This window comes from Oryx dammah, unplaced genomic scaffold (assembly GCF_014754425.2).
Source record: "Oryx dammah isolate SB20612 unplaced genomic scaffold, SCBI_Odam_1.1 HiC_scaffold_10, whole genome shotgun sequence".
NCBI lineage: Eukaryota > Metazoa > Chordata > Mammalia > Artiodactyla > Bovidae > Oryx > Oryx dammah.
Window position 1 is genome coordinate 31,775,368 of NW_024070194.1, and position 13,298 is coordinate 31,788,665.

General features: G+C 52.4%; 1 protein-coding gene across 1 annotated transcript; it reads right to left on the minus strand.

The window, feature by feature from the left end:
* Positions 1-7,917: 7,917 nt before the first annotated feature.
* Positions 7,918-12,528, minus strand: GFRA4 (GDNF family receptor alpha 4). The gene is made up of 6 exons (XM_040247859.1): positions 12,292-12,528; positions 9,640-9,985; positions 9,428-9,537; positions 9,213-9,347; positions 8,577-8,668; positions 7,918-8,434 (listed from the first exon to the last, which is right to left on the minus strand). Exons 1-6 carry the CDS (start codon positions 12,335-12,337, stop codon positions 8,354-8,356), a joined length of 810 nt encoding a protein of 269 aa, XP_040103793.1. The 5' UTR covers positions 12,338-12,528; the 3' UTR covers positions 7,918-8,353.
* Between the last annotated feature and the right edge of the window lie 770 nt (positions 12,529-13,298).

A 13,298-nucleotide genomic window follows, 5' to 3' on the forward strand; every position in this document is an offset into this window, starting at 1 on the left:
GGTTTCGTTCTGAGTGTTTGTGTTTTGTTTCACTGATTTTTATAATTTGGTCAACAGAACCTTAAGAAAAGGGAGAAAAGTGTTTTTACAAGTTTACCAGTTTTCAGACTGCCTCCGAGGAAGCATTTGGCAGTCTGACAGAGGTGTAAATCAGCAGGTGGGCGCCTCAGACACCTGGGCCGTGAGGCGTGGGAGGAATCCTGAGCAGCTTGTGGGCAGATTTCCCTGTGTCCCCATCATGGCCCTCTTTGCCCTTAACACACCAGTGCTGGAGACAGAGACTGGTATGCAGGACAGCTCTGCCTGGGCACCGTCACGCGGATGCCGGAGCCTCGCCAGCTGCCCTTGGCTGTTCAGCTTCCTGTCCTCTCGTGTGTGTGCTTAGTCACTCAGTCGTCAGGAGTGGGTTGCCATGCCCTCCTCCAGAGGATCTTCCGAACCCAGGTCTCCTACATTGCAGGCAGATTCTTTACCAACTGAGCCACCAGGGAAGGCCTGTCCCCTCAGGCTCAAGAGGATCTTGAGCAGATTAAAATCTGCTTAAATCTCAAGCAGATTTAGTCCTCCACAGCCACAGCATTGTCATTGATCTTGAATTTTGATGAAGGTATCCATTCACCAACTTGTCTGTACACCTTCTGTACCTCCAGCCCCACTTTACGCATCTCCTGCCCTCAGAAGAGGTTCAGAGCAGTCCATTTCAGTGCCCTGATGCTGAGTTCAGAAGGTCTAGAAGTACCTGCGACTGATTCATGTTGATGTATGGCAGAAACCAGCACAATATTATAAAGTAGCTATCCGCCAATGAAGAAAAAAATCAAACTAGGAGTTGGATTTTTTCAACAGGATTGCGGTTTGCCCTTAAATATGTATATATACAATTATTTGTGCAGAATGTCTGAGAATTTGAGATTTTGTGTGAAATCTGTGCCGTCATCTTATGTTCTGTCGTTTTGTTTTTTTAACTGAAGGAACTGAAAATGTTCTTCATACTTAGTGCAAATGGAAAAAGGTCTAGAAGGATAAAATGGGCATGAAGTAACTGAGAGTCCAGAAGCAGCACGAGGAAATGCTCTGCTTCATACCGGGGAGGTGGGTGAGGCACCGGTCCAGGCCCAGAGACGAGGAGGCCTGCCTACCAGAGTGTGGGCCTGAGCCGGGGTGGGAAACAGCTACAGGCCACTGACAAGTTAGGGAGGACCCTGATACTGTCCTGGGGCAGGTTGCGGGAGCCACCAGCTGTTTCTGACTGGCTCGACCTGTGATCTAGCGATAATGTAGTTTGCCACAGCATCAACGGCATCTCTGCCTTCTTACAGTTAGGTCAGGGCCATGAACTGGGCTTTAGCCAAGAAATTTTGGAAGAAGTTCCAAACTTGGCACAAAACCATGGTCACCTGTTAAAGACATTGGAGGTCTATGTCTGTAGAATTTTCCAGGCAAGAATACTGGAGTGGGCTGCCATTTCCTACTCCAGGAGATCTTCCCAGACCAGGGATTGAACCTGGGTCTCCTGCATTGGCAAGCAGATTCTTGACCGCAGAGCCACCAAGGAAGCCCCAAGGAAACCAATAGCCTGACCCTAAAAAAATGAAAACAACCAACATTGTGACTGTTGAAAGTCTAATTAAGACTCTGCAGTGTGTCAGCCATCCTCCTCCTCTGCCCATCCTGCCATTGTGCGTCAGCCACGCACTGTGTAGGGGCCAGGGACTTAACAGTGAACAAGGCAGACAAAATCTGTCCTGCTGGAGTCTACAGTCTAGTGGACACAAAGACAATGCCAGGTAATAAGTCCTGTGAAGAAAGGCTGGGGAAGGGTTGGGGTAGAAAGTGTGGGCGTGTGGGAATGAGTCGCTGGGGCAGGTGTCAACTGCGTAGAGCTGAATGAAGGAAGGAGCCGGCATGTGGATGTCAGGAGAAGAGCTTTCGAGTAGAGGGAACAGCAGATGCAGAGAGGCCCAGAGGAGGCAACGAGACTGCTGGGCCTGCACAGTGGCAAGATACGGGGCTTGGAGGAGCAAAATGCTACCAAGAGCAGCGGTAGGAGTCAGGGCAGCCTGGTCCTGCAGGGCAGTAGTTCTCAGTGGGATGCCCCCCTTGGGGGGCATCTTGGAAAGAGGTGGGGCAATCTGATCATCACTTTCAAGGGGCAGTGCTACTATGATTTAGCAGGTGGCCCTGAAGGCGGACCATCATCCTGTGACATGCAGGACTGTCCTACCCAACAAGGAACTGACCCACGTCCCACCCAAGTTTCAAATGTCTTGTTGGATGTTTGTGTAGATGGGAAAAAATCTGTTTCTAATTATTTTAGTGTAGAACACTATTATAAACACAAAGTTTTCTAGAAATGAAACTACTGTATAAATAAGGGAAGACCAGACTTCTCTTCAAAACTTTACCAAGAGCTGGTCACCATTTTGGAAAATTCTGTCACCAAGAGCAGTGTCATTTCTGGAGTTTCCAATTGGGTTGCATCTGGACGGACACACTCCCTGCAGCCCTGTGTCACTAGCTGTGGGACATGCCTGGCACGAATTCTCTTCCATTCTATGTTCCCAACACAGAGAAGGGACGAGCTGAGACAGTCCTGATTACTGTATGAAGTTGTCTTCTGCACCAGGAGCTGGGGCTCCACCCTGGCTGCTGGGACCATTTGCATTTCCTGTAGGCCTCTCCTCCGCTATTTATTCCCAGTCCCTTGAGGGCTCAGGTTCTGAGGTTTTGTGTGTATTTTATCTTCTTGTGTGGGCATGTGGGCATCTTCTCATCTTTTTTCTGCCTTGTGGAGCACTCTTTCTGCCCCTTTCTGATGTCTGCGTCAGAAGCTTTCTCTATCTCTTTTATACTTGAATAAAACTTTATTACACAAAAGCTCTGAGCAATCAAGCCTCTCACTGGCCCCGGATTGAATTCTCCTCCGGAGGCCAAGAATCCCGGAGTCTTTTGTGGTTCAGCAGCAACCTTTTATCTTGAGGGCTCGTCCGGGATTCTTCAGGACAAAGTAAGGATGCTTGGAGCTCTAATTCTTTGTTCTAGCAAACATGTTTTCTGCTGTACTTTACTAACTCTACAGTGTGCTTATGTGAATGAATGACACGCCTTGCACAAAGCAAATGAGGGGCCCTACTCTGCGGTTCCACAGTGACCTCATATGGCTTATGGCAGAAACTCTGTCGGGGGTCAGAGAAGGCCATGGCACCCCACTCCAGTACTCTTGCCTGGAAAATCCCATGGATGGAGGAGCCTTGTAGGCTGTAGTCCATGGGGTCGCTAGGAATTCAACTTTCATGCATTGGAGAAGGAAATGGCAACCCACTCCAGTATTCTTGCCTGGAGAATCCCAGGGACGGGGGAGCCTGGTGGGCTGCCGTCTATGTGGCCTCACAGAGTCAGACACGACTGAAGCGACTTAGCAGCAGCAGCTGGCAGGGGTTTATACCAACCTGCCAATGGACTTCCCTGGTGCCTCAGATGGTAAAGTATCTGCCTACAATGCGGGAGACCCGGGTTTAATCCCTGGGTCGGGAAGATCTCCTGGAGAAGAAATGGCAACCCACTCCAGTATTCTTGCATGGAAAATCCCATGGATGGAGGAACCTGGTAGAGTAGGACAAAACTGAGCGACTTCACTTTCACTTTCTGCCTTGGACTGGAGGCTCCTTTGGTTGTGAGGTGATGTGTCCCTGGCAGAACAGCTTCCTTAGACATCTTTCAATACAGGCCTTCCCAGGCCTGCAACCCAGCAAGGCAGGGCCACATTCTGTCTCCTTTCACATACATGCCAGGCTCACTGGCAAGTTGCTGTCCAGCTGGGGGCACCTCTCCTGTAGCCCTGACTGCCCCTTCCCTCCTGGCCTTCTGGAAATTTCACCCACCAGTGTCCATCCTTCCTGTAAAGATAAGCCAGTTCTGAATTTAGCCACACCTGACTAAACTGGGGTGGGTGGCAGGAGGAGGGGAGCAGTGAACAGCTTCGTATTAACCTTGCAACTTAAGACAACAAGCCAGAGTGAGCATTCATGAACCGTGAAGTTTCCACCCATAAATCCATGGGTGCTTCGAGCACCTGCCTTTCTGTCTGCTCCCGTCCCCAGCCACCTGTCAGCTAGAGGCTCAGTGTTGACAACAGCTAACAGAGACCCAGTCACAGGGATGAGGCCAGGCCCAGGACTGCAATTCCCAGAACGCATGTGAAAGTGTGACAGCAAGCAGGCTATCTGGCAGGACACAAAGGCCGATACTCAGATGTGGAGCAAGGCAGGACCCTTCTTTGGTTGTCAGGGCCGCAGCTGGACTCAGCTTTGAGGTGTTTGGCCAGACAACACCGTGTTATGATCCAGGACCTTTTTATATGGAAGTGACAGAAACCAAACTCTGACCACCTAAGAATTCCACTAGTTTCCTGAAGCTGCTGTAACAAATTACCTAATCTCGGTGGCTTTAAATGACAGAAATTTATTCTCACAATTCTGAAGGCCAAAAGTCCAAAACCATGCTGTGAGCAGAGCTGCACTGTTCCCAGCTCTAGGGGAGAATCCACTCCTGGCCTCCTCTAGGTGGCTGTCCACGTTCCTTGGCTTGTGACCACCTCAGCCTTGTCTCTGCCTGTGTCTTCACAGCACCCTCTCTTCTGTGTGTATATCTAATCTCCCTCTGCCTTTCCTTAACAAAGGTGCACATAACTGCATTTATGGCCCCCTCTGATAATCCAGGATAAGTGCCTCCTCTCACTGTCCTTAACTCAATCACATCTTTTGCCACAGAAGGTAATATTCACTCTTTTTGCCTACATATAAGGTAACGTTCACAGGTCCCAGAGATTAGGAGGAGGACATATCTTTGGAACCACCATTCAGCCCATTACAACAAAACCCTAGGAAAGTCAACAGCCCCAGAAGTGGCAAGATGATAGCCTCTGCAAGTCACAGGGCGTAGTCCTTCCTTTTGGCTTCTGTCTCCAGGGTGACTAGTTCCATGCCCCAGACAGCCTCAGCCTCCCAGCAGGAACATTCACTCTGGGGAGAAAAAAAAAAAAAATAGAGAGCCAGGCTGACATGAGAGCCCTATGTACTTTCATTCTCCCCTTGCACCCAGTGAGGAAGCCTCTTTACCTTGCACACTGTCTGATGTTAAAGAGGCTCCATTTAATTAAACCCCATGCCTTGGTTGGAAAGAAGTACTGAAGGAAGATAGCCAGGTGCCATGAACAATTTTGCTATTTTCTACTAAGTTCCATTCACTTTTATCTTCCCAATCTTTTGAAAAATATATGAATCTTTTGAAAGGTATATGCCTATACGTGGGTGCTAAGTCGCTTCAGTCATGTCCCACTCTTTGCAACCCTATGGACTGTAGCCTAGCAGGCTCCTCTGTCTATGGGATTCTCTATGCAAGAATACCGGAGTGGGTTGCCATGCCCTCCTCCAGGGGATCTTCCCAACCCAGGGATTGAACCCAGGTCTCCCACATTGCAGGTGGTTCTCTACCATCTGAGCCACCACAGAAACCGAAGGATACTGGAGTAGATAGCCTATCCCTTCTCCAAGGGATCCCATATGCCCGTATTTCACTCTAATTATCTGAGTAAAAAATGGAAGTAGTAGAGTTTAGGACTTCCCTTGTGGCTCAGACAATAAAGAATCTGCCTGCAATGCAGGAGACCCAGCTTCAATCCCTAGGTTGGGAAGATCTCCTGGAGAAGGGAATGGCTACCCTCTCCAGCATTCTTGCCTGAAGAATTCCATGGACAGAAGAGCCTGGTGGGCTACAGTTCCTGGGGGGTCACAAAGAGTTAAATGTGACTGATCGACTAACACTTTCAGTAGAGTTTAACACACTCTCACATAAAGCAAATCACTTAGTGGGTATTTAATCTGCACTTGGGCTACCATACAATGGTGGTAAACAGGGCAAGGCAATACTTTCACTTGCCTAGCCACCCCCGCTCCAAATGTCCATTCCCACACAGATATAGGTAGCTGAGAACATTCCTTCTTTATGAAGTGGTGACAGGGTAGACTCTGAGCTTTGCTCCGTCCAACATCCCTCCTTTTTCCCACTGAAAAATGTCCTACCCCTTCTTGGTGGGTGATCTTGGTGGACTGATGTCACTCTCTAGGCCACAAATACTGGGACAGAGAAGTGCTTTTCTCCTCTGAGAGTGCTGAAGGAGAGACCATATAGCCGAGGCTGCTGATAACATCCTGGGTGAGAGCCTGTCTGGCTTCAGAGTGGAGCAGAGATCAGCAGGAGCAACATCATCTGAACCCCTGGAGACAGCTGTGCCTGAAGCCCAAGGCAGTTTGAGCTGTGTTTGGTTCTAGCCAGGGAGTACTGGCTGAAGGTGGGAGGCTGTACAGCTGCCCCATGTAGTGTCTGTGGGTTTGGTATGAGTTGCTAACTACACAGTCTCAGAGCCAGTGGCTCTTTTTCTGGTCAGGACAGCCCCAGGCCTGGGCTTCAGTGTGGTCTGTACCTAACCCCTGTGTTTTTGCTCAGGTTCTCCAGAAATGGAGCCCAAGGCAAGGATTCTCAGACCATGATTTATTAGAGGGAGTGCCCTCAGGGGGACCTCTACATGAGGGAGCAGGAGTGGGCAGGGGAAAGAGCTAACCTAGGATGTGGTCTCAGCTGGGATCCAGCCTTAGCCTAAAGTCCCAGGGAACTCTGAAGCATGGCTGGCACATACACCTGTCCCCCAGGGCACGCAGGCCAGGCCTCTGAACTCCGGCCTCAGTCAGTCACTGGCCACTGTCCACCTCTGGAAACAGAGGGTAACCTTTCAGGCTGTTTCTTCTAGAGAAGTGGGCAGCTGTGAGCTGTGTTAGCAGCCAACATCCCAGGCAGCTCGGGGATGGGTTGCACTAGCCCAGAGAGGGCTGAGCAAGGCACCGAAAGCTTCCATTCCAAACTATCTTCTGGCCCCTGCCAAATTCCAACCAGGTTTGAGACGGAGCAGCCCAGAGACACAGAAAATAATCAGGAGTCCCCAAGTTTTTGAGGAAAGCTTAGTACCTTGCTCCCATAGTTCTGCCCTCTCCTCCCAAAACTCCTCCACAGAACTACAGTTTAACACAATGCCCTTAGCATCCACTGGGTCCACATTGGCCACACACTGTTTATTAAACCCTTGTGATAAACTTCCCTCTGCTCCAGGGAAGAATTTGACTCTCCACGTGGACAGAAACCAATTACTCAGGGAAAAAACAAACAAACACCATTACTCCTTTCCAGTGTCTGTCAGGGTAGGGTTCTGTGTGCACCGAGGTGGAAGGCTCCCCTAAGTGAGCACAGCGGGCGATCCTGGGGCTCCTAGGCACCCCATAGGTGGAAGTGTGTCAATCAGAGCCTATATTTAGCTGCAAATAACAGACACCTGGGGATAAGTGGTTTAAACAAATTAGACACATCATTTTTTTCACAGAGTGCATACAGTCCAGAGAAAGGCAGACAGGCTGGTGTGCCACACTGTCACGTGGTTCCTCTTCCAAGATGGTGCCCATGTTCCTAGGCATCGCCTGCAAGTTCTTGGCAAGAAGAGGGAAAAGCTGAGGCCAGAGGCTGAAGGGCCCCAGTCAGGAAGTCTGTTCCTTTTTAAAGAGCTCTCCTGGAAGCCTTATCTGTGAATTTCATTCACTGGCTAGAACTGTGTCATCAACCACCCCATAACTGCAAGGGAAATGTAGTTTCTTTATCTGATGACTAGCAGAGAATGAAAGAATAAACAAGTAGCCAAGATCCCCGGCACCGGACCTGACAGTTGATTCAGTTCAGCATCCACAGGTCCTGAGAAGATGATGCCTGGAGAGGTTCCGAGGCCATCCAAGGTCACAGAGGCCAGCAGAGGCACACCCTGCAGCTGACCTTGGGCTCCCGGCTCCCAGAACACAGATCACATGACAACAGGGCCAATCTCAGTGCACATGGGTTTATTGAGGATGTCAGGGTTTACTAGGATGTCAGTCCTAGTGCTGGGCTGAACCACAGGGAAGATGGCTACATGGCCAGTGCAATGCAGGGAACTGGATTCTCACTCAAGGTGGTGTCCAACAAGCAGCATATCAAGGACAGGAAGCAATCTGCCAACGTTAGTGATGCAGTGCAGGTGTCTATCATAGGAGGATGCCATAAAATGCTGGAGTACCAGAGGGAGTTTTGCCTACAAGTCTGTTCAGATGTACTCCTTACAGCATGATAAAAAGTGTCCAGATCTGCAAAGAGCAGTAGAGCAAGAGCAGTGGGCCAGCTTAGGAGATAAGCCAGTCCCTTTTCAGTGGGGCAGTAGGCCACTAATGAGGCCCAATATCTCAGGCAGGGTGGGAGAGTTGTCCAAGGTCTGCTGTCCAAGTCAGAACAGGGACTGGAGAGCCAGAACAAGAAGCATGGAGAGCAGGGAGCTCCCCTCCAGGGGCGCGTCTGCAGAAGACACCTTGGCAGATGGGAGCAGAGTGTGGACCTGAGAAAGAAGCCCAGTTCTGCTCTCTGCCACCTCCACCCTCCCGGGGCATTCATTCTAGGCCCACTTGCCATGGAAGGAGGCAATGCAGGGGCTGCCAGCTGTCTGCACCTACCTGCAGGAGACTCTGCTCAGGGTCCTGGTGGGAGTCCAATTGCTTACGTAGGATTGGGGGCCACCCACCGTCAAAGGTCTGTATGGCACTGTCTATGGAGGGATGCAGGGTGAGCTTGGCTGAGAAAGCCTAGCACAGGGCCCAGCTCCTCAAGGACAAACTGAGACCCTTCGCATCCTGCATGGGTCCTCCCCAGGCATATATGGGAAGAGAGGACGTCTGCAAGGCTTTCAAGATGGACAATGCTAAACACAGCTGTGTTAAGAGTGCCTTACAAACTGCAGTCTTCTCTCCTTAAGGGACCATGACAATTATCACCCCCATTTTACAGATGAGCACAAAAAGGCTTAGAGGAGTTAACTAACTCTCAGCTTTACAGCGGCAGGGTTAGGCTTCAAACTTTAGACTCCCTAACTCCTAGACTGGTCAGCGAACCACCTAGCTATTCACACTAGAAAGGCAAGACTGTTAATGGGTGGAGTTGGCTGTCCCTGGAGGATGGAACCGCCTCAGAAGTGGCAGAAGCAAGGAAGTGGGCCTGCGTGGCTTCCGCTACGGGCCTCAGTCTCCTTACAGCCAGCCCGGCAGCTTAGCGCCCGGGCCCCGCCCCGCCCGAGCCCCGCCCGGGCCCCTCACCCAAGCAGCGGTTCCTCGTAAAGAGCCCCCGGAAGACTTCGCACTCCTCACGCCGATTTCCGCTGGCTCTGCAGTCGCACCAGGGCTCCACGCGCGCGCTTGCGTTGTCCACGTAGTTGGGCGTGATGGCTGTGCCTGGTGAAACCCCGAAAACAGGGTAATTGGCCCATCCAGGCGGAGGCATCCCCGGGAGATCCCCTCCGGGCGGTGCATACCCACGAGGCCGGCGTAGGCGCGCAGGCAGCTTGGGGCCTGGTCTCGCAGGCAGCCGTCAGGGTTGCTGGCTGTGGTCGCGCAGGAGACCTGGAAGGCCAGGAGGCGGGGCCTGCGCCGCGCGGACGGAAGGCGGTGAGTGGGCCACGAGTGGCTCTGACCCCTGCCCGCCCTTCCCCATCCCCCACCCCGTCTACTCCACCTCCTCCGGCACCTGCAGATCCGGCTGTGCTCGCAGGCGTCTAAGGGCCCGAGGCAGGAAGGTGGCGCCCGGCCAGGCCCTGAGAAAGCGCAGGAGGGCACGAAGGTCTGGCGCCGGCGCTCTGCGCACGCGGGGCCGCCGCAAGGGCAGAAGAGCAGTGCGTGGGTAAGCGCGGGCGGCCCGCGGGCGAAGAAGTGGCGCAGGGCGCGGCGGCAGCGGGCGCGGGGGCAGCCCCCTGGCGCGGCACGACCCAAGCACTGCGCCACGTACGCGGTGCGCAGCCGATGGCACCGCTCGTCGGCAGTGCACGCGTCGGCCGCGTCCACGCATGGATTCGGTGCTACAGAGCTCCGCGATCCTGTTGGAGAGGCCGGTAGGCTGCGGTTGTTGGCGTGCCCGGCACGCACACTTCACCTTCTCCTCTGGGTCAGGGCCTCAGAAGATGCGGGATGCTCAAAACTCGAGATGGGCAGAATGTGACCCAAAGGCGTTAGCGACTGGCACTGACGGGCCTACCGTGGCGAGGATGGGCAGCGACGGCCTCCGGGTATTCCTGCCGCACGTCTGCGGTGGATGCGGAGCGTCGAGGCTGGGCCTGGCTGGCCTCCCCCAAAAGCTGAGACCCATCCCCCCCAGGCGCCACCCCTCACCCATCCAAAGAGGGGTCCTTAAGATTCTTCCCACTGTCCTGGGCCCCACCTCACACGGAAAACAGCAAGGCTTCTGGGGACCTGGCTAATGGAGACGTATCAGAAATGGCGCCGAGGTCCAGAGGTTAGGAGGATCCCACGTGTCCCAGAGCAGCTATGTCTCGAGCGCCGGAGCCGCAGTTGCTGAGCCCCTGAGCGCACTAGAGCCTATGCTCCGCAATAAGAGAAGCCTGGCCAGGCGACTAGAGAAAGCTCCCGGCACAGCAAGGAAGACCCAGCGCAGCCAAAAATAAATCGTAAAAATAGAATTGATGTAAGACGTGGCACTGAGCACAGTGGCTGCTCCTCTTCCTTTCTTTGACATGCGGAGACGCCTGACTGGTCAGATGCCTCTCCTTTCCCTTCTCCCTTGGAGACCCTTCGAGTGACCTATAGTTTTCTGGTTCCCTTCCTTCTTGACCGTCTCTAGAGCATCCTCCTGCCTCTGCATCTTCCCCCTCCATCTCTTCTGCTCCCTTCTTACCGATCTAACCGGTGCTGCCCCACCTGGAGGGACTTCGGCTTCCCCCCGGCCTCTCTTCTCTCCACCAGCCAAGTAAAAGAGGGGTTCCTGGCAAGGGCTCAGATACTGGAGCCATTTAGTCCTGGCTGCGTGGTGTGGATTCAGGAGAAGTCCCAGATGGCAGGCCATGGGGCTCAGTCCTTAGCCATAGGGCACTCCACTGTGGACAGAGTGTGCCTGGCCCAGCCCACTCATACCAGGGGTCTGTTGGGCAGAGGGTGAGCTTTGTCTGGAAGTGCCATGGGCACTAAATGCATGGGCATCTATATCCAGCCAGGGACTTCCCTGGCGGTCCAGCGGATAAGAATCCACCTGCCAGTGCAGGGTACACGGGTTCAATACCTGGTCCGAAAAGACTGCACCCGCCGCAACTACTGAGCCCGTGCACCGCAAGAGAAGAGTAGCCCCTACTCACCCCAACTAGAGAAAGCCTGCACGTGGCAACAGAGACCCAGCACAACCAAAACTAAATGTTTTAAAATAAAAATCAATCCAGCCAAGCTAGAGTCTCTGGAGGAATTTGGCAGCCCCTTCCCCCTAGAGCACCAACCAGACTACCCCTGCCCCTCGGTTCTCTCTGCTTCCAGGAGCCTTCCTCAGATGAGAAGGCTTCTGGCCCCAAAGTCTGAGGGAAGTTTCCCTCAGACTTTGGCTCAGCACCCATTTATTTCCGAGTGTGTGTGTGTGTAGTGGGGTATTTCCTACCTCAAATCTGGGAGCAGGGCCCTCTCTGGCACTGGCCTTTCCTTTCTCTCTCCTCTCCCCCGCTCCAAGCTCCCTCCCATCCTTCCAGGACTTCAGAGCAGCAGACAAACATTGCCCTTCTCTCCCAACCAAGCCTTCACATCCCCAGGCCTCAGCCACACACATCAGCTCCTAGGGTCTCCTGTGGTCTTGGTGCCATTTCTGTTCTTTGCTTACCTGTTTCCCTCCACCAGGAGCACCCCTCAAAACAGCACATCTCAGCTCTAAGATCTCCATCACCTCCATTTTCCCTACCATACACCACCTGGTAAAGTGACCCCCTCCCTCCATGATGCCCCAAGTTGGGGAGGGATAGTCCAGGTGGTTGGAGCAGCAGATGCATGGCATGGAGACACTGAGGATGCAGGGCAAGGAATCAGTGTGAAGTTGCAAGACTGAAGGTGGAGGGCTGGGCCTGGGAGAAGGGTAACAGAGGTAGGAGGGCAGGCAATAGGAAAAAGAAAGTCCCTGGGGCAAAGTTACCAAGGCGAGATTTGGGAGGCCATGGCTCTGCGGGGCCCAGAAGCTGGAGGCAGGGTGCTGTGTGTGTCCTCAAACCTTGGGCACAGGTGTCTCACTGGTGCCTCTTCCTGCATTTTGGCATTTCCTACAATCACCTTCTTGTGCTCCCACCTTTTTCTTGAGGATCAGGAGGATCAGGGACAGAGAAGCCAAGGTTCAGAGGTCTGGGGGGAGGCAGCCACTCACCTAGAAGCAGTAGCAGTAGCAGTGCAGGTGCCAAGCAGCTGGCCATGCTGGGCAGCAAACAGGAGTGGACGGCTGGAGGCAGAGCCCCTGTCGGACAGGTGCCTCCTTCCCAGCACCCCTGGGCCACAGTGATGGAAACCTAGGTGTCTCTGCTGACTGTTCCTCTGGTGGGAGGAGCCTTTGCATTGGGAATGATTCCTGACGCCCTCACTGAGTCCCCGCCCAGGCTGCACCTTCAGATAGATCTGGGAGCCACTTGACCTTGTCTCTGCCGTACTAAATTATTAAATTTATGAAACAACATAATTCTTCTCCTTTCATAATTTCATTTTTAACTTTTTATTAATCGCTGATATTTAGACTTACAGAAAAGTTGCAACACTGCAAAAATGTTAGTGCTCCCTTTATATTCTTCTGGGTGAAGGAGATAAAACCAGTTTGGTGGTTTTCCCTTCAGATGGTGAAGGGAAAACTGGTTTCCCCTAACATCACCATCTTACCTGACCATAGTACAATTATTAAAACAAGGAAATTAACATTGGTACAAGACACTTAACTGTAAATCCCTTTGCATTTCCCTAGTCTTTCCGCTTATGTCCTTTGTCTGTTTCAAGATCCCATCCAGAATCCCACGATGCACTTAGTGGTCAATGTTGCCTTAGTTTCTTCCAATCTGGCAGTTCCTCAGTCTTTCCTTACAAACTGGGTGCTTCCCTATCTGACTCTGCTCGGTGGGCAACCCCCTTCTCGAGGGAACTGTAAGCGATAAAAACTTTCAATGGCACTAACCTCTGTGTGTTATTGTTCTGTCATCTCTATGAATCAGAATCCCATAGAGAGCGTAGGAAGGGGCTTTAGCAAACAGTCTCATTCAGCGCCTTTCGGTGCTAGAGTGAAAGCAAGGCCTGAGCCTTGAGGCTTGCTATTCTGCTGCCAGCGAGTGATTGCAAAAATTTTGCAGTTCTTCACATTTTCTGAAATGTGATTTTGCTGCTCCTCCCTGGAGT

Bases quoted from the DNA above. Each gene is read 5' to 3' on its own strand.
- GFRA4 (XM_040247859.1), bottom strand. From the start codon at position 12,337: ATGGCCAGCTGCTTGGCACCTGCACTGCTACTGCTACTGCTTCTAG. The intron at 9,348-9,427 runs GTATGCACCGCC...GGGTTTCACCAG, and splicing joins CGCCTACGCCGGCCTCGTGG to GCACAGCCATCACGCCCAAC. The intron at 8,435-8,576 runs GTAGGTGCAGAC...CCATCTGCCAAG, and splicing joins CTGAGCAGAGTCTCCTGCAG to GTGTCTTCTGCAGACGCGCC.